A 21,769-nucleotide genomic window follows, 5' to 3' on the forward strand; every position below is an offset into this window, starting at 1 on the left:
ACATTCAAGGCAAGTTCTATACCACTGAGCCATGTCTCTGGTCTGGATTCATTCTTGGAAAGGTTTTAAAATATCATTAGCCCTGTCTGTGCCATATGGAATGCATAGACCCTAATATCTCACAATCATCAAGGAAACCGAGTCAAGAGGCTCACTGCTAAACTGTAGAGAGCAGCCACAACGTAATGGAGAAAAACCCTGTGCCTTTACTGGTAATAAAAACAAATTTTAGGGGAACATGGAGGTAGTACAAGGTATTAAGGCACTTGCCTTATAACCAAAGTTCAGAATCCTAAGCACCGCCAGAAGTGAACCCGGAAAAGAGCCATGAGTAAGCTCTGAGCAACAAGTGCCCTCTCCATATGAACTTTAGGGGATGGGCTATGAACAGTGGTAGATACTTTCCTGGCATGTACGAGGCCCTGGGATCAATTCCCCAAACTGCAAAAAAAAAAAAGGCAACCCCCTCCCCCCAAAAGATTATTCCATGTAATGGAAGTTTCTATAACATCCTTTAAGATCATATACTATAATGAATGGAGATTTAGTTTATCTAAATTGCACTTGATAACTATAAACCATTGGTTACACATATTCTCGGCAAATTTGATTTCATTTTTTTCTCTGAATTACCTTTCATATCTACAAGGCAATTAAACATATTTCTTGGCCTGTTGATGAAACAGCCTATGGTAGGTAGAATAAGGAATTTCAGAATTCTCATGAATGTATAGTCATATGTGAAATAAAATGTCCTGCTTTCATATAACTAGGTAATATTATCAACTCAATAAAATTGAGAAAATCTTGCTATTTGACAATATTTCAATAGAAATAAATAAAATATGGGCTGGTTCAGAATAATATTTAATGTGTACAAAAAGAGATGCTCTCCAACTGTGTTTCAAGTGAGGAAACTGTTAAGCTACAAGAGTTAAGGGCTAGAGTTTAAAAAATCTGCTTTAGTAATTCTTTCCAATTAGGGTTATATACAAAGTAGGTATGAAGTTCAGGAGCAGAACCTCAAAATGATAACTATAACTGAGTAATTAGTTCCTATTTCTACTTAACTAATATTGGTCAAAGAGAAAACTGTTTTTATGAAATCTTGGAACACTGGAAGATCTCAAGCCCCAAACTAGTAGGCTACTATTGCACTACTAGCATGTTTTTCTTGTTGAGCTTGGGGGTGGAAGGAACCAAACTGTGATTTCAAACTTTAAATGGCATAGTGTCTACCATTTTCAAATGTCTTCTCTCCTGCAGGCATTTGAGTTTGCTACATCTGGCATTTAAAGTGACAGCACTAGTGAAGCAGCACACATATGAGATATTTCAGGGACGGAAATGAAATCAAATGTGGAACATTTAATGGAAGTTAAGTCAAACTGTGGGAGCATGTTATCAGGGCCACTTAAAAATACCTGGGAGCTATTTCTCCGGCTGCCAGACACATCACTGTAGGTTGTATGCCTGACATACAGTTATTCTAATGCCGCCCAGGTGAGAAGTGCTGAACCTTTAACTCCCAACAGCACAAATTGTATGTCTGGCATCATTGACCAGGTACTGGTCATACTTCTATACATACTTCATACTTTTATAAGTACATCATACTTCTATAAGTACTTCATACTTTTGTACATTTTTTTAAATTTCAACACTTAAAAATTTTTTTAAATTTCAAATACAATCACTCACTGATTGGACTATGCTTCTTGGAATAATCCAAATTCAATAATTATTGAAGCATAATCCAAAAGGCGCTTTACAACCAGACTGCAGTGAATTCTAGATGTTGTCAAGAGAACAAAGCACTGTTTTCTTACCTTCCTTGCAGTCGTGTTTATTTTCGTGCAGCACGAATCCATTACGGCACTGACACACGTAGCTTCCCATCGTGTTGACGCACTCATGTTGACACCCACCGTTATCCTTGGAGCATTCATCTTTATCTAGCAAAGAGATAACCCCCGTTTAGAAAGCAGTTTTCAAAACCCAGGCTATCACAGGAGAGTCATCGAGCTGTGCTTAACACCAACAAATGATAAACCAAGTCAGGGTTTTCTCTGCTCCCAAGAACAGCAACCAAGATGTGGTACATCTTACTGTAATCCTTGTTTAGCTTGGCGCCATCTACCAGGCACTGAGTTTTATAAGACCATTTGCTTCTGGTTGAGAACACGCCATACTCCTTTGTTTCGGTGCTGCAGTTGACGATTTGAGGAGGACAGAGGAAATCAATGTGTCTTTTTCCAAGTAATCTTAGACATGTGCTGTCAATTTTTAAAAAATGAGTTAAAATTTTAAGTAGTCTGAATAAACACTAGAGATGGCATTTAAGTAGAGGAAAATCCTGCAGTGTGTTAACCCTGTGTCCAGACAGAGGCTAAACAGGACTTAAGACATCTGTAATTCCTTTTTAAAAATAAATCACTCAGTATTTACTATGACTGTTGATTTTTTTAAATTCATTTCACAGTTAGACTTCACATGGTGAATCTCAAGATCTCATAACATTAAGAGGCAGAAGAAAGCATTGTTAAGCTTTATATTTTTTAAACAAATCTACTCTTGCAGACTAGTTTATTAACAAATGGTTCCCTAAAAGGGCTTTTAGTGTGTTAGAACCAAAGGAGAGACTGAGAAATAGGACCTCTATGAAATAACAATGAATGTACCACATATCGGGAGAAACGCCAAAGCAGATTAGCAAGCAGTCAACCCAACGAGAGGCACTGACACCTTTCTATGTTACTCAGCTGTCACTCCAGGCCTAGCTTGTCCATAAAAGTCAGAACTCTCAGATTGCTCCTGACACATATAAATGCTGACACATCACTCAGACTTTCATCACTCCCACTGCACAGTGCACCAAAGGAAACTCTGACAGCCATATCAGAGGTTAGGCTGACCTCAAACTTTACACAGACAACTCTAGCAAGAATTAGGGAGTTCATGGTGGTCCCCAAAAAGCCAAAGTCAGTTTTCTTTTTCTTTTTAAATTTTTTATTAGAGAATCCCTGTGAGGTACAGTTACAAAATTACAAATTTTCATGCTTGGGTTTCAGTCATATAATGGTTGAGTACCGATTTCATGAATAACCACTCTATAGAGACAGGTTTAGGAAAGACAATTGTTTTTATCAACATTTTTTTTGTCCGTCACTTTAATGTTGCATGTTTGGATATTGATAACTGACAGCTTCCACAAATGTCAGCAATAGAGTTGTGTACTAGGACTATCGGAACAACCCAAACACACACCAGCACACCCAATGTTTTTAAGCTAAAACAAACAATATATCTGTGCTTGTACAGGTATTCTACCTATTCTTGATACACTTTTATTGTACTTCTAATATTCACTTTGAAGTCTAAGAAAATCACTGTATCACTATCATCCCATTGCTCATAGATTTGCTCGAGCAAGCACCAGTGATGTCTCCATTGTGAGACTTGCTGATATTGTTTGTTTGGCATATCAAATACGCCATGGTAGCTTGCTGGGCTCTGCCGTGCGAGTGAGATACTCTCGGTAGTTTTCTGGGCTGTCCAAGAGGGGCGGAGGAATCAAACCCAGGTTGGCTGCATGCAAGGAAAATGCACTACCTGCTGTGCTATCACTCCAGCCCCAAAGAAAATATCCAAATACAATTTTTTCTTCTTATAGAATTTTCAATACGAAAAAGAAATAAAGCATCCATGTACCAGAACATCCATATACCACAGCAGATGTACTCTCCACACATACTCAAACACATAGGCCGACTCACCTCTGAGCACACACACATGTACCCATACACTCTCCTACCTGTAGGTACACAACCATGGCACAGGTTTCTGCACAAAACTATTGAGGAAATATTCACCTTCAAGAGAGCACTAATGAATGATATTGAAAACTACAACGGAGACAATTACTCTTTCCATGCATGCAAACACTGGAATATCAGTAATTAGAACCTGGCAAGAGGGATTCAAAAATGTATCAAAGCCTTATGCATGCTAGTTTGTAATTAATTACACTTTTAGTTCATGTTTTGTCAGAATAATATCAGACCAAATTTCCTCTCAAATTATAGCCATTCCATGAGAAAAATGGTGTCCAGGCAGGGAAGTATAAAGAAATATGTATACCTGATGCAAGGTAGGTTGGCTGTAGAACATGTCAGCTGGTATTAATTGATTCTAGTAACAAAACCCATTGGATTGAATGAGAACTGAGGTACCAAGCAGAGGTGTGGGTGGGGAAGAAGAGGCTTGGTTGCAACACCAAGACAGTGGTGAGGAGTCTTGCATATGCTGGTGGTGGTGGTGCACAAATACTAATTGGTTATATTTTTATGGGGGAATAGGAATGGGTCACATCTGATGGTGCTCAGGGCTTACTGCTGACTCTATGCTCAGGGATCACTATTGGTGCTTGAACTAGGATTGTCTGCCTGCAAGGCAAGTGTGCTAATCCCTGTATGCCCTCTGGCCTGTGGCAATATTTTGTACATCATAAACATAAACATTAATACTATTGTAACTATGTGCACTTAGCGACAGTTTTTTTTCAAATGTCTATAGATATGGGTGACTGAAATTTTATAACACAGTGGGTAGGACATTTACCTTGCAAGCGATTGGAGTTCGATCCCTGGCATCCCATATGGTCCCCCAGGCACCAAACAGAGCCAGGCAATGCCAGGTGTGGCCCCAAACCAAAAAATAAAAAATATTCCTGAAAAGCACAACAAAACCCCAAAACAAACAAGTATACATACATACACACTTTTATGGAAAGTTTTTCTCAATTAAAAAATAATAGAAACACCCCACAAATAAATTATATAGCTTGATGCCTGTATGGGTTCTAGAGAGGAGTGATGGTTGAGTAAGGAAATCTGGGTTGCAGTTCACTTCTGCCACTGAGGAACTCACTAGGCAACATCAGTATTAGTTAGACTGTATCCCCAATAAAAGGATTGGTGAGAGAGAATGCTATTAAATGAGGCTAGCACAGTAGCACTGTCGTCTTGTTGTTCAATTTGCTCGAGCAGGCACCAGTAATGTCTCCATTGTGAGACTTGTTGTTACTGTTTTTGGCATATCAAATACACCACGGGGAGCTTGCCAGGCTCTGCCGTGAGGGCAGGATACTCTCAGTAGCTTGCTGGGGTCTCCGAGAGGGATGGAGGAATCAAACCAGGTTGGCCGCATGCAAGGCAAATGCCCTACCCTCTGTGCTATCTTGCTCTTCAAAAATATGTGGTATTTCAATTAGTCAAACTGAGTCTTTTTGTTAGGACAGCGTTGGCTAAAGAATGTAGAAAAGTTTAAGTTCATCTCTCACTGTCTAAAGCCATTGTTATTATTATTCCCAAATAACACTAAATTGTGATTTTTAAAAGCATGCTAAGTTTCCCCAATGTTATCTTCCTTTTAGATATATAAACTCCTATTTAACCTTATCTTTAGCACATATAGAAAAAATAATTTGTTCTCAGTTATCTCAATAAATAATTGCATATTAGAAATGCTATTTACTTTATACACTAAAAGATTAGATTTTCTTTATTCTTTTCATGTATTACTGAATTCCAAGAAAGAATGATTTATATTTCATTTCCAAATAGCACATAATAATTTATTATCAAATATTGCTTATTGCTAAATTCCATGAAAAATTTTCCAAATAAACTCAAATCGTTGGATATGTTCATCCTCCTTCATTTCAAAAAATTCATGCCACTTTGACTTTCTATGCCTTTGATAAAAATAATCATTTGAAACTATAACCAAAAAATATACTTTTAAAGAGGGCATTATACAAAAGGCACATGAAAAAGTGCTCTACATCACTAATCATCAGGGAGATGCAGATCAAAACAACAATGAGATACCACCTCACACCACAGAGACTAGCACACATCCAAAAGAACAAAAGCAACCGCTGTTGGAGAGGATGTGGGGAGAAAGGGACCCTTCTACACTGCTGGTGGGAATGCCGACTGGTTCAGCTCTTTTGGAAAACAATATGGACGATTCTCAGAAAATTAGATATTGAGCTCCCATTTGACCCAGCAATACCACTCCTGGGAATATATCCCAGAGAAGCTAAAAAGTATAGTCGAAATGACATCTGCACTTATATGTTCATTGCAGCACTGTTTACAATAGCCAGAATCTGGAAAAAACCCGAGTGCCCTGGAACAGATGACTGGTTGAAGAAACTCTGGTACATCTATACAATGGAATACTATGCAGCTGTTAGAAAAAAGGAGGTCATGAAATTTGCGTATAAGTGGATCGGCATGGAAAGTATCATGCTAAGTGAAATGAGTCAGAAAGAGAAAGACAGACATAGAAAGATTGCACTCATCTGTGGAATATAGAATAACAGAGTAGGAGACTAACACCCAAGAATAGAAGAATAGTAGAAATAAGTACCAGGAGGTTGACTCCATGGCTTGGGAGCTGGCCTCACATTCTGGGGAGAGGGCAACTCAGAGAAGGGATCACCAAGTATAATGCGGTCGGAGGCCATGCGGGGGAAGGGTGATGCGGGCTGAATGTGGTCTAGAGACTGAACACAGTGGCCACTCAACACCTCTATTGCAAAAAATAACACCTAATGAGAGAGAGAGAGAACAAAAGGAAATGCCCTGCCACCGTGGCAGGGTGGGGTGGGGGGAGATGGGATTGGGGAAGGTAGGAGGGATGTTGGGTGTACCGGTGGTGGAGAATGGGCACTGGTGAAGGGATGGGTTCTCAAACTTTGTATGGGGGAAACATGAGCACAAAAATGTATAAATCTGTAACTGTACCCTCATGGTGATTCACTAACTAAAAATAAATAAATTAAAAAATAAAGAGGGCATTATAAGTATAAAATTTAAAAAATTAACTCAAGTCAAAATACTAGTGTTACTTTTATTAACTTGTATTAACATTTATTAATAATTAGATGCATTTATATATTTCTTCACTCTCAAAGAATATACAAATATAAATTTTCAAATCTAAAAATATTTTGACCAACAGGTAAAATTTTTATATTGTGTGCTTTCCCCCAGTTATTTTTATTTAAAATAGACAAAAGTATCTCTAAGAGAAATTAGAGAAAACTATACTGTGCATTATTTTCTCCTTAAGACAAACATTATTGGTATTTCTTACAGCACTTGGAAATTTTTTTCCACTCAGTTGTTTAGCTATTTGCATAATACAGTTTTATGACTGCATTTTTATTTGCATTCCATGGAAACTCTGAAACATTATTTTATTACCATATTCTCTTGTCACATTATTAGGCTATTTCAGTATTCTATAACTATTACATTAGAGTTATATCCTTCCAGGTTTTGAGATATTTCTTTTTGAAAGTTTCCAAGAATAAGATTTCTGTGGCAAAGAGAATAGTAACTAAAATGATTTTTTGCTAAATTCCTTTCTAAAGAATTTGTCAAAATAAACCCAGTAATGTACTTTATCAAGCCTCTAATACTGAAAATTATTTCGCAGCAGCTTTGGCCCTGGTTCAATCCCTGGCAATATATTTGGTCCCCTGAGTACCAAATCACCTTTGAGTGCAGAGCTGAAATAAACCCTAAGCACAATCCAATGGTCCCTCCTCCCCCAAAATGCTCAATTTGGTTTAAGGACAGTATACTTAGGATTCATCAATTTTCTAATAAATGTAGCATTGCACTGTAGCAGTCATCCCGTTGTCCCGCTTGAGCTTGATTTGCTCAAGCGGGCACCACTGTGAGACTTGTTACTGTTTTTGGCATATTGAATATGCCACGGGGAGCTTTCCAGGCTCTGCTGTAGATGCAATAATTTTTTAATTTTAACATGATTGCATATTGAATAGGAGTTTTATTAGTACTTGTAATAACATATGATGTAATAATAAAATATATAACAAAACTCATAACTTCAGGGATTAATAGTAATCTAAAAATAATATTTTTATGTGACTAGAACCTATCCACTAAAATTATCTTTTGTAAATTATGATTTGATGGCAGTTTTGGAAACATGACATAATTATGACAGTAACCTAAATCTTTATTTGTTATTATATCAGGATAGCATTAGAGCAGGTTTTTATTATAAATATAATGTATTTATCTTCCCATTCTCCCAGGCAAATATCTTCCTTACTAACAGAAACTTCCAAGGAATTAAGTGTGAAATAGATCTAATTTTTCATCCACTGTATTTTAAATATGAATCTGACAAACATCCAAGACTTTCCAATATATCAAAAAGAAAGCACAGAAAGTCTATAATTAATAATCATCTTGGAATTTTCAACAGAAAAATCTAATAAAGAAATGAAAAGCATATCCATTACTTTTTAGATCACAACCCATAACTGATGTCATTTACACAAAGCATGATCTAAGTCCCATAGTTAAGAGCAACCAAGACAAACTGAAATTTAAATGATTTATGACACGGAGTTTAATTCCCATCCTACCTCATACATCAAATTCTGTAACCATTGTATTATCACCTCAATTTGACTTGTAAAGAGATAATATAACCCTACCTGACTACAGTTTTCAAAATTGATAATTATTGTGTGGGTGTTTGGGGATGGATTGTTCTTAAACTTCATTGTTTAGTTTATTTAGCTTCTATACCTGATCAAACAATTCAGGTGAAATTCTGAAAACGAAGTATTATCACTTTACTGAATTACATGTTTTTAAAAAAGCACCGATAAGTACTAAAAATGGAGACCCTTTCCTACCATCTATCACTAAATATAATTTAGCAAACTAACTACTGTGCATGGTACCAACTAGCAAGGTACATAGTTTATTTTTCCAAACACAACTACACAGGGAAAGGTAGAAAGACCTTGTATTCTCTTGTGCTAAGGAACAACATCTATGTGCCTGCCTTCTTCCTATCTGCATTATCCTAAAGACAAAAATAAGTAATCTGTTTTTGGAAGTTTTGTTTGAGCCAAAATATCATAGAATGAATTTTAAATTTGCTACATTAAGACTGGAGAGAGTACAGGGTTAAGGCACTTGCCTTGCATCCTGCTAACCCTTGTTTAATCCCTGGCACCACAGAAGGTCCCCAAGCACTGCCAGAAGTCACTCCTGAGCACCGAGTCTGGAATAGTCCCTGTGCACTGCTGGGTGTGGCCCTCAAAATAAACAGTAAAGCAAATAAAATTCCTGGGTAAACTTTAATCCAATTTTGTCATTTGTATAGTTAGGATGTGCTTGTTTGTTTGTGGAACATACTCCGAGGTGTTACTCCTGTTTCTGTGCTTGGGGGTTCTCCCAGTTAAGCAGAGAACCATGGAAGTGCCAGAAGTGAAACCTGGACTCCTACATGCAAAGCAAGAGCTCAGCCATTGGACTTGTTCTTTGGCCCAACATGTAGCATTTTAAATGATTGTTAAATAAAATGTATGACTAAAATAAAAAGTATTCTAAATATCATTGTTATAGCGTGTACTCACTTTTTAATTTTTATTTTCAGATACTATATGTATACGCATACATATATATATATGGTTAGGTTCTAAGAAGCCTTATATCTTGCTGTTGAATTGAGTAACATTTTTTAAAATTAATATTTATAAAAAACTGAAGTCAAAGAGAATGTTCATTATATTCAAATAGGTTATTAAAATTCTACTTTGAATACTATAAATCTTAAATGAATGCCTTAGAAGAACTTCTAAAAGGCAGTTAAATCCAGGGGAAAGGAAGGGAGAGAGACAAAAGGCACCCAGTTCTATTGTGTTTTGAACAGACATTAGTGTGTACTTGGACCTCAATGGAGCTTGTGAACCATTAACTTCAATTACGCTGAAAACCCAAAACAAATCCTAGGCATTGTAAATCTCATTAATTTTAAACACAAGGGGACCAGAATAAATGGACTTTGAATTAACTCATCCAAATTACTTAATATTAAAACATAATTGGAATTCAGCAGCTTTAAAAGGCTCACCAGGTTTAAAGACTGAATAAATTATCGTAAGGGTCATCATAATTTTAATCTATTTTTCAAGTTTCAGGATACTATTTTTATAAAACCCAGTGATGAAATTAGAAAAACAAGGGAATTTCACTGAAGTTCTATACAATTTCTTAAAACCAGGTGACCTTTGGTCAAATGTCAACTCTTAAATAAGAAAATTTTACTGTGAGCTGATTAAACTCAGTATTACATTCCAAACAGGAGAGTCACATTTTAAAAGTATCTGGTGATGTTATTTTTTATGACAATACAATGTCTCTGTTTCTACATCTCCTGGTGCTATAGTCATGGGACAATGTGATTTTTATTATTGGCTTAATACTCAGAACAAAAAAAATAGGAAGAAATATACTGTGAATACAATATAAAACATTGTTAAAATGAAGTTTCATACTTGAATAATAGAGATAAATTATTATCTCTTAAAAGCCTGCTCTGGGGCGAAGGAGATGGCTCAAATGGCTAAAGCATATAGGCCTGGATGTCAAGAGCTGCATGGTCCCCTGAATAACCCTGAGAATCCCCCCTTTTAAAATTCTGCCACTTTTTGTAAATCCCTGTACAGATGCAAATAAAAGTCACACATGAAAATCTTATTGTAAGTGGTATGGTTGTGCTATCTGTGCAACCCTTTGTAAAACTTCACTAGATTTTACATCCTATTTTCCATTTGATTTTATCTATCTACTTCTGTACTTGTTTGGGAGCTAGATTTCATCAGGAACCCTATTATTAACACTCTAATTTTAAATAAATGCTTTAATTAAAAAAAAAAAGCCTAGGATTAATGACCACATATTCCCTATGCCTCCAAGTCACATTTATAGAACCCTGTGAAGAGTTAAGAAGCTTTTTGGTCAATTTATTTTTACAACCATACACATGCAGTGTGTGAGTATTTATACCTGAGAAGAAATGTGCTTTGAAGCCTTTTTTGGACACAGTGTTGTCAGATTTGAATTCAATTCTCATATTGTTGAACTGGGACGTTATCACCTCAGGCACTTCTGCTCCACAAAATTTGCCATGCAGCTTAGATTCCGAGGAGAGACCACTCCAAATCTCCACATAATCATATTTGCAAACCTAGAAAAAAATATGGTTATTGTGGTCACCCGATTTCAAGTATTCAGAGATTAACAGATCTTTTTGGAAAAATGATCATGTTTGCTTAGTGTACTCCTGTGGCAATCAAATTAGAATTAACATGTAGAAAATCTTTCTAAGAAGGGTTCAAAGTGGAGTCCACAGTCACGCAAATTTTGAAGACTCATGACTTGATTATCTCCAAGAGGTAAACAGATGCAGACTTGTTTATATAGATTTACAGTATATATCTGTTTTAGAGACAAATACAAGAAATGAAAGAGAATTAAAATGGGTATGGTGATGATGATACAAGAAATGAAAGAGAACTAAAATGGGTATGAAAATGATGATGGGGTCAGTCACAAAAAAAAAAGAAAAGAAAAAGCAACAGTGCTGTCTCTTAGTTTTTCCTAAGAATTATGGAGGTCTTTCATGTCTTATTAATTGATGCTTACAAAACTTTAAGAATTTCATACAGTTAGCCTATAAATAACCAGTAGCACTGCACTGTAGCACTGTCATCCTGTTGTTCATCGATATGCTTGAGTGGGCACCAGTAACGTCTCCATTGTGAGACTTGTTACTGTTTGTGGCATATCGAGTATGCCGCAGGTAGTTTGCTAGGCTCTGCCGTGCAGGTGGAATGCTCCAGGTAGCTTGCTGGGCTCTCTGAGAGGGACGGAGGAATCGAACCCGGGTTGGCCACGTGCAAGGCAAATGCCCTACCTGCTGTACTATTATACCTCATCAAAATAAATCTAGGAGAGTTCATAGAGTTTTATTTCTAGAGCTGACACTGGTAATGCCAGGAATCAAAACTATAAAGGGCAGAGTAGTAACCTGAAAGCTGTAGGTGACCTATACTGCGCAAGTCAGTTATAAGTTATACTACCCCAAGTTATAATATGTGATAATATGCTGATTAAGAGCATGCAGTTTGGGTTGATCAAGTGTTATTGCCCTAAAACACCACGTTCTTTTTATGTTGGTTGGTTTTGGCCACACTCAGTAGTGCTCTGACTCTTACTCCTGACTTTATGCTCAGGTCAGCTGGGGAACAATTTAAGGTCACCTGGGATCAAACTTGGATCAGCTGCATGCAAAGTAAGTACCTTACCCACTACGTTATCTTTCTGGCCCCATGAAACACCATGTTATAAGCCATGTACTACTACCAAGGTCTAAGTGAAATGGGTACTGTTTCATAATAAGAATTGTGAACCTTATAAACACATAAAAAGGACTGATATTTCTTAATTTGGGGGAATTTCTAGGTATGCTTAAGTTACTTTCTAATGTTGCAGTATTATAAATGAAAATTCTGTTCAAAGTGATGCTCAGGGATTTATATTATCATGAGGTGGATGCATTTTGATTTATATGTACTATAATGACACTAAAGTGAAAGATAAGTGAGTACAAGGTACTCCTAGAAAATTTTATGGCCACTAAAAGATATTATTATAATACACTTTCCAAAGATCTGACTGGACACATCTTAAAAACATGCCTCCCATGAATGACCTTGAATGATGGATGTGTGATTAGCAAGGCTTAACAATGCAGATGATTGAACCCTAGGGCACGGTCTGTATTTTGCAATATGTTGATTTAGATTATTGGTTAATTAGATGACAAATAATTAGATGGCATTAAGAAGATGACAAATAAGCAGAATATTAATTAGATGACAAGTAAGCAGAATATTGCTAGATAAAAATGAAGTAAGTTTTGCTCTGTTACATCTGCACATTCTGTTTAGCAAGGGCTGTAACATACTGTTGGAGAATGCTAACAAATTTGTTTGACATTGAGTTTCTTTCAGTATATTTTGATTAATAAAGTAATCAAAATTTTAAACTTAACTTTGTTATGCTATAAGGCAAGTTTATGTTCATGCTTTTATTTTAGATAGCAAAATAAAAAACCACAATTTTTTACTAGCTTTCTACATAGCAACTTCATTACATTTCATTATAAAGAATTCTGATATGCTACAGAGTGTTAAAGGGTCCTTTGCATGAAAAAAAACAGTCATGATAAAAGTTATTTTATTTTAAAAAATTAATTATTTTAGCTATTATTTTTAAGTTTCACCAGCAAAACTGAGGTGTTACTCCTGGCTCTGCACTCAGGGACCACTCCTAGTGGTGCTTGGGGAACTACATGGGATGCCAGAGGTGGAACCTCAGATGACTGTGTGCAAAGCAAATGCCCTCCCTGCTGTACTGTTGCTCTAAAACTAAGAAAAGTGATTTTAAAGTAGACTATAGATTGAACATGATGGCCACTCAACACCTCTACTGCAAACCACAACACCCAAAAGAAGAGAGAGAACAAAAGGGAATGCCCTGCCACAGAGGCGGGGTGGGGTGGGGGAATACTGTGATCATTGGTGGTGGAGAATGGGCACTGGTGGAGGGATGAATTCTCGAACATTGTATGACTAAAGCACAAGCACTAAAATATGTAAATCTGTAACTGTACCCTCACAGTGATTCACTAATAAAAATTTTTTCAAAAAAAAAAGAAAAGTGATTTTAGAAGATATTTGAAAGATGAAACCATCTATGCTCCTTCCCCTGGAAAGTAAACTTCTGGTCTTAGGACCACTTAACAATTATTAATTAAAATACAACCTATCACAATTGTTTTACATAAACGTCAGTGAATAAATCATTCAGCATTAAGTTCACATTAAATCACAGAACTGGTGAAAAGATGTGCATTTTTAAAAGTATTATTCACATTAAAGTTTTTTTAAAGTTACTACTAAAATTATTTTTTTATGATTTTTTAAAATTTCACTTAATGATTACAGAAAAACTGTGTTCTGTGACTTAAGCACATTATCAATAGAAATTATAATAATTTCCATCATAAAACTTACAATAGGACACAAAGATTTCAAGTACCTATTGAACTCAGAATGCCTTTTCTGTCAGACTTGAATATTACCAACTAAATAATTGTGAATTATTTGTGAAGTTTCATATTTAGAAGTTTTGAATCATGCTCATTTAAAAATAAACAGAAAATAAATTGTTGGAAGAAAGGATGTGACAGAATAATGAAAAAAAATAAGATAATTTAACCCAAATAAGTATTTCTCACCTTTACTCAGGAATTAATATCAATAATTTAAAATCACACATAAAGATTCTTACTCCTAAGCTTGAATTCCACTTGTATTTGATACAGAAATAGAAGACTTAAAGTAACTGATTGTATGTATTAAAAGTTGGTGACCTGACAGAAAATTTTTCCTTTACTACAGGAAGCTATAGTAGTAAGGGAGGAATTTTGAATTATAGAATCTTTTATTGAGACTAAAAAATACATTTGTCCTTTGTAAACCTTGAGTATATTCATGATAAAAACCTATGTATGTAGTGAAAAGACATTTATTTCCACAAAGAAAATACACCACTGTCTTCAAATTGCTACTTTCATTATGAATCAATGAATTTTGGTTTATTTTTCTAGAAACATGTGTGACATGAAGCTAACTGTAATTTTTCCATTTTTTTAGAAAATCAAAAAAATGTATATTGATGCAATAAGCAAAAACTGCAAGTAATTTTCAGTTTCCCAAGAACTGTCTAAATTATTCAGTGCCAACATAAATTATAAACCATTGCAGAAATGTAAAGCAGAGCAACAAATGGCTACATTTGTACTACCATATTATTAAGATCTTTTCTCCCTCCTCCTCTCATCCCCATCTTCCCTTTGCCCTCTCTCTCTAACTTCCATTTTTTTCTCTCCCTCTTTCCCTCCATTCTTTCACTAGTTTGCTTTATGGTTTCCAAATTGTGATCCCCCTAGCCCCCCCCCCCCCAAAAAAAAAAAGGTTGATTTTTCACTTACTTCATTGCCCTCCAATTCAAAAAACTCAAATTTCATAGAAATTCTATACTGGCTTGGTGCAACCACTTGCCACACACAGTTTTTATTAGGAGGGTACTCCTTGGGCCAGCCTGGAGTTGTGATGGTACCATTTAGTTTGGTAAGAAGTCCGCCACAGGCAGCTGGAAGGAAACAAAAGGAAAAGGTATTTCCTTAACAAAACCATCTCCCTCATAGCATCTTCCATTATCATCAAATATCTCAGCATTAAATTTCAGCAAACCTCGGGAGTTTTTAAAATCTAGAAAGCTTCATTCCTTGATGTTCCGTATAACCATTTTCATCATTCAATACTATTTATCAAGTGTTAATTTTTAGCCCCAGGACAAGCAAATTATATGTATAGTATTTTATATGTCTTTGTGATTTGTAAAACAGTGACATTTCTTATTTTATAAGTGGGTTTAATAATATCTATACCATATGGTTGCTGCAAGAAGTAATGAAAAGACAGTTAACCCCCCTCTCTCTTGCTCTCTCTATCTCCTTCTCTCTCTCTCTCTCACTCTCTCTCTCTGTCTTTGCATTCCTCTAAGTAAATTTCTTTAAACTCTTGGACTTAAATAAAATAGTTAACAAAATGTAAATTTGGTCTAATGTTGATTAAATCAATTATGTCCTCAAATCTTGAGAAGAGTTACCTATGCAAGATAATTGGAATAAAAAAAGACATTTATTATTCCCAAACTCCAATTATAAAATGGTTTACTTTCTATTGTGTAAGACCTACTTCTTTGTTTGTTTGAGGACCACACCCAGCCATACCCAGGGCTTACTACTGGCTCTGTATTCAAGGATCACTCCTGGAGGGTTCAGGCATGGGGGTCGAGGGGGAAGGAAGGAGATAGGGTACTGGTGATTGAATCTGGGTTTGCAAGACAAGAAATTTACACACTGTACTATCTTTTCAACCCTGTATTTTTTTTTTAGTACTTAAGAGTGGGGGTGTGGCTTGATGGTAGAAGACAAACCTTATGTCTTGTAGAGGGAGAAAATATTTTGTTTTGTTCGGGGTACAACCCCCACCCAGCTCTGAGCTTACATTACCTGCTTATGCTATCTCTCCAACCCCATTCAAAAATTATTTTTAAAGATACATGGGGCTGGAGTGATAGCACAGCAGGTACAGCATTTGCCTTCCATGCGGCTGACCCGGGTTCGAATCCCAGCATCCCATATGGTCCCCTGAGCACTGCCAAGAGTAATTTCTGAGTGCACAGCCAAGAGTAACCCATGTGCACTGCCGGGTATGACCCAAAAAGCAGAAAAATAAAGAGAAAATAAAGAGAGAAAAATAATAGAAATAAAGGTAGATGATAATGACATATAACCGTGTAATAGATACATATATATTTTTTAAATGTGGTCCAGTAATCAAAGAAGGAAGTGGCAGGTTCTATAATAAGAATCCTGATAAAGCTTCAAATTAGCTGTGACTAAACAGTGTCTTATAGTTAAGGAAAGAGATGGCTATAGTGGAAAGGAAACAAGAGGTGGAGGAAGTAAAAGAGTGAAAAAGACAAAGGAACGGGGTTGGCCATTTCTTCGGTACCTTCACAGGTCCTTTTATCAGGTCCCAGCTCATAGCCCGGCTCACAGGTGCACAGGTAACTGCCAAGTGTGTTCAGACATCGCTGCTCACAGCCTCCACGGTCAGGTTTAGCACATTCGTCTTCCTCTACAAAGTTGCCAATAGTTAAATAACCAAAGCTTACATTACCTGCTTATACTCTCTCTCCAAGCTTTCATGTATTGAGCCTTTATATATCAAGGTGTCAGCATATTTGAAAATATGATACATAAGGAGTAATAAGAATGTCTCTGCCATTCGTTAGAAATGGCGAAAGGCTGGTATAAAGGATTTTCAGTCAACACACTCTAAGCTTCATGCAAGAAGCAGCAGGCTAGAAAGCTAGGCAGAGCTCCGTGGAACTCTCTGAGAGCTAATCTCAGGCAATGTCTTGAATTTCAAATAAAATGCAGATTATTAAAACCAAGAGATTTTTACAAAGTCAAATAGAAAATTCCTTCTGAAAAAGCATAGCTTCACCTGTTCAATTCCTAGTTTACTCTGTTAGAATGCCTGGAAATGTTCCTAAAGCAGTGTCACTACCAAGAAGTAGACTATAATATAAACTGAGAAAATCCAGAAACTTACTGGATCTATTTGAATAGAAAGCATTTGATGTTTCTTGTATAGACACACTGATTCACAAAATAGGACGTTTCTGTGTTTTTGTAAACAAATACCATTTTTAGAATGTATTTGATAGGTAAAATATGATCTCACTCTTGAGGAATAATCTACTGTGAGTTAGGCAAAGAATTAAAGAAACTAGGTACTAGCAAGGCACTAAGCATTTCTAAGAAATGAGCATCAGATGAGAGAATTTGATAGCATATTTCTTCTTCTACTGTAAAAATTAACATATATAGAAAATCTAAAATACAGTCATTTAATGAATACTTTTAATACAGACAGAAAATTACTATGGTTCTTTGTCTTTCAGCTCATATGCTGAATATCTCTCAGGAAAAAATAAAATATATTTATTTAAAAAATAATAAGAATGTTTAGATAATAATTCAATAAAATTTGAATATATTTTGTATTCTGAATCTACCAGTTGCACTACTAAATCTAATATGCAAACACTTTTCTTTTCTCTTTCCATATAGTTTTATTCTACTCTAGCACACATAAGTATATACAGACTTCCTAATTGTCATATTTGAAATTATCTACATTCAAATAGCTTTTGATTTCTGTGAATTATATATTAACTAGCAGGAAAATAAACTAAAATTAAGTTATACAAGTTAAAATTCAATTTTACCGGTAATAATACATTATCAAAAAAGGCATTTTAGGTGTCAGAATATTCTGTGATGTTATAAATTATTTTCCATGTTGTATAAGGCTATTCTTTAAAATATGATTTGTAACTGCCACCTCCACAATATTAAACAATTAATCAACATTCTAAATCCCTTTTCAAATGTGTTCTTCCTGTCCTTATCCCTTTCTTGGTTCACTTTCTGGATGATTTCATGAAGAACAGATGGTTGGAATTTCCTATCCTGTGTGACGATTTTAAATTACAATAAGCCTTGCTCTCAAAGACTGTCACCTGCTTCTCCCTTCTCCCCACCCCAAGACTCCTATTTTTAGTGCCAGCAAAGGAAATCATGTCCTCATGATTTCAATGTGAACTACACGCTTACCTCTGAGCTATGATCATAGGGCATGCACTTCAGTTTTCAAACTATCTTTACTCAAGTACTGTTCTGAACAAGTTTACCCTTAACTAAAAATAAATAAGTAAATATATCTTACATTTTAAAAAGTTCTTTTCAAATTACCTTTGAAGAAATTGGCAGCAAACCCTGCCTTATTCACAGTTCCATCAGAAACAAACTTCATCCACAAGGTATTGGAGGTAGATCTTATATCTTCAGGTTTATCATAACCACAGAAACGCCCAATCAAAGGACTATTTTCACTGGTTCCATCTCGAACTTCTAGGTAGTCATAGGCACAGTTGTCATGTCTTTCAATCTGCAACAGTAAAACTATGTGAACATATATATATCAGCACAGTCACGCAACAAATTACTTACATTTAATGGAGTTATATCTTTTTTTGACTGCAGATAGACTACTGATGCACCCTATTAGCAACAGTTGAATAATGAAAACAATGTTAAATCATCAAATTTTACTCTGGGGAAAATGTTAGTGAAATGTCTGACAAAATATAAAGTTGCCATTATCATTAATAATAACTTAGAATTAATAATAACTTATTCAAAATGCACTAAAATCAAGAAATCAAAATCATGAGGTTGGGTAGGTTTATCTTTGTGACTCAGTATTTTTAATGCAGTTGCTTAATTTATTTTCATTCCTGACATAATTATTTTAAGTACATGCAAATTTAACAAATATTTAATGCAAATATAGTATGGTCAGATAAATATGCCAGCCACTGTATATAAATAGTAGAGAATGAAATACATGGGTGACAGATTGACAGGCTTAAAATGATGAAAGAACACAAATGAAAATAGTCCTGATGGAAAAGAAAGCAATACTTTGCAACATGTTGTATCTTTGCTTCTAGGACATGGACATAAGAACGCACAGATTTCAATTACAGAACCACCAATTATAAGTTGCATGGCTGGTGCAATTTTATTTAAAGAAATACATGTAAGGAAAATATATAGTAAAGAAGAAAAAGAACCATCCTTACGGAATAGGAAAAATATTTTCATGCTAGAGATCTCATATGCTTAATATTCAAAATATATTATGAACTCATATAAAAGCAAACAACACAAACAACAAATGGTGAGATCTGTATAGACACTACTCAAGAGAAGACATATAATGGGTGGAGAATAGCACAGTCGGTAAGGCGCCTGCATTGCACATGGCAGACCCACGTTCTCTCCCCAGAACTCCATATGACTCCCTGAACCCAGCCAGGAGTGATTTTTTTGTGTTCAGAGCCAGAAGTAAGCCCTGAGCATCACAAGGTGTGTGGTGTGCCTGCCTCCTCCCAAACAAACAAAAAACAAAGAAGACATGTACATAAAAGACAGCTACATGAAAAATTCTCTTCATTACTACTATCAAGGAACCACAAATCAAAACTTTTGGTTGAGGACCACACAACCTTAAAGAATGGCCGATATAAAAAAGGGATATTAACAATAAGTGTTGGTGAGAGAGTAGATAAAAACTACTCACTGTATTTTGCAGATATCCTAGCTTAGTCTCTATGGAAAATAACAGAGTTTCCTCAAAACACTGAATTTAAATCTAAGATACAACTTAGCAATTCCACTCGTGAAAATCTATCTAAAGAATGAGAAAACACCAATTCAATAAAGATATTCACCTATGTTCAGTGCAGCACTCTTTACAGTAGACAAGATATAAAAAGATCCAAAATGCCCAATAATGGATGACTGCATGAAGATATGACATACAGTGGCTAGATAGATTTTTTTCTTTTTCCTTTTTATTTTCCTTCAGATTCTGTAGTTTACATTTGTTAGATAATGGACAGATTTTACAGGAGTGAAAATGCAGGCCATGCATGTGGGATATCACTGAATTAAGGCTGCATTATCATATGTATGGTCAAAGGACCATTATTATATGAAAGCCTGAAGGTCCTGAGCACACCATGGGTAGCTTGGGTACTCCTTGGACCATAGCACTGTACCTTGGGCTCCTGCAATTAACTTCTGGCCCTGTTGGCTGAGAATCACAGGGAGGTCCCCTGAGCACCCACTGGGAGGATCCACCAATCCACAAAACAGACGGGATATATACACAATGGAATACAACTCAGAAATTTCTTAGAAAAGATGAAATCTTGCATCTGCAGCACACAGATACAATTGAGCCAATTTTGCTACGCAAAATAAGTCAGAAGTAGCAGGAAAAGTTCCAGATGATTCTATGCATATATGAACTATAAAGAAGTAAAATAAGCAGACAAGACCAAAACAAAATAAATGGTTGCATTCTGACAACAGAACTGAGGTCAGCATAAAAGGGAAAAGGACTTAGCAAGGATAGATGGAAGCGGATAGATTGTGGTACAAGAATATTGAAACTTTGAACATACAAAGAGGTGTGAACCTGAACTCCTAAAACAATATACAGTATTGTAAATCAATGTTATACCAATGAACAAATAAGAATAAAGTAGCATGCACTAAATCCACTGAGTATTATTATAATCCCAAACATAATTATAAATAATTATTTTACTGTACCTAACATAAAATCTTAGCCAAATATCTACAAATAAAACATGGCAAATATAAAAAATACTAGTTAAGATCTTATCTTGACTTCTTTCTTAATTCATAAAGACTTGCCTACTTAACTTAAGCTCAAATAAATATTTAAAAGAATTAAAGGATTACCGCTAGTCAGGAAATCCATAAAGTGCCCAAATCAAAACTTTTGTCGAGTTTAGAATATTACAATTTGCAATAATATTGGGGAAAGCTATTAACAAGCTCCAGTTTTCATAAGGGAAATACCACCAAAGAATGTGAAGAAATGCTGACAAGTTTCTTGATCCTACATGAGATTAATGTGTGTGTGGAGTTCTATATAAACATAAGTAAGCTCTGGTTTTATTTCATGACTTTTTTTGCTCTATAGACATTTTTTGGGTCTGTTACTATAAACATTGCCACTAAATTTTCTCCTCTGTGTTTCTGTATTCTGAAGTAAAATAGTAATACTTTAAAACACTGCTGTGAGTACAGAACAAGCTTTTCAAAATAATTTTAAGCACAATCCTTATTCATATACAAACTCAAGTCACCCTTGATCTAAGAAAGCAATACGTAACTAGATACTAGAGAAGAAAAGATTTTCTAATGCATGTGACTACAGAAGTATCGACTCATTTAACCTCCAAATATTAGCTACCCAAGGACTCCAAAAATTCTGCCAATGATATGGCTTATTCTTATTTTTTCCTGTATTTACATTAGTCTAAATAGCACTGGCAAATGTAATAACACAAATTCATAGTAGAGAAATAGTAGAGAGCTAGTATTCATTTCTTCACAGATTTTTACTCATTAAAAGGAAACTGTTGGAATATCACAAAATATGAGTAATGTGGCTATTAGGGGCATCATTTTTCAGTGAATGACTTCTTTCGGTCTATATTGCAAGTGAATTTTATCTGATTTTAGTTTACAACTATGTGGTTTCTTTAAT

General features: G+C 35.4%; 1 protein-coding gene across 1 annotated transcript in view; it reads right to left on the reverse strand.

The window, feature by feature from the left end:
* Nucleotides 1–21,769, reverse strand: part of TLL1 (tolloid like 1) — a 216,441-nt gene that overhangs the window by 34,641 nt on the left and 160,031 nt on the right. Inside the window, exons 13-17 of the mRNA XM_004610364.2 lie at nt 18,370–18,565; nt 16,559–16,684; nt 14,968–15,128; nt 10,914–11,094; nt 1,830–1,955 (exon numbers count right to left, since the gene is read on the reverse strand). Of these exons, the coding sequence (XP_004610421.2) occupies nt 1,830–1,955; nt 10,914–11,094; nt 14,968–15,128; nt 16,559–16,684; nt 18,370–18,565 (790 nt within the window). The remainder of the gene's footprint in view (nt 1–1,829; nt 1,956–10,913; nt 11,095–14,967; nt 15,129–16,558; nt 16,685–18,369; nt 18,566–21,769) is intronic.

Source organism: Sorex araneus, chromosome 1 (assembly GCF_027595985.1).
Source record: "Sorex araneus isolate mSorAra2 chromosome 1, mSorAra2.pri, whole genome shotgun sequence".
In the NCBI taxonomy this organism is placed as follows: Eukaryota; Metazoa; Chordata; class Mammalia; order Eulipotyphla; family Soricidae; genus Sorex; species Sorex araneus.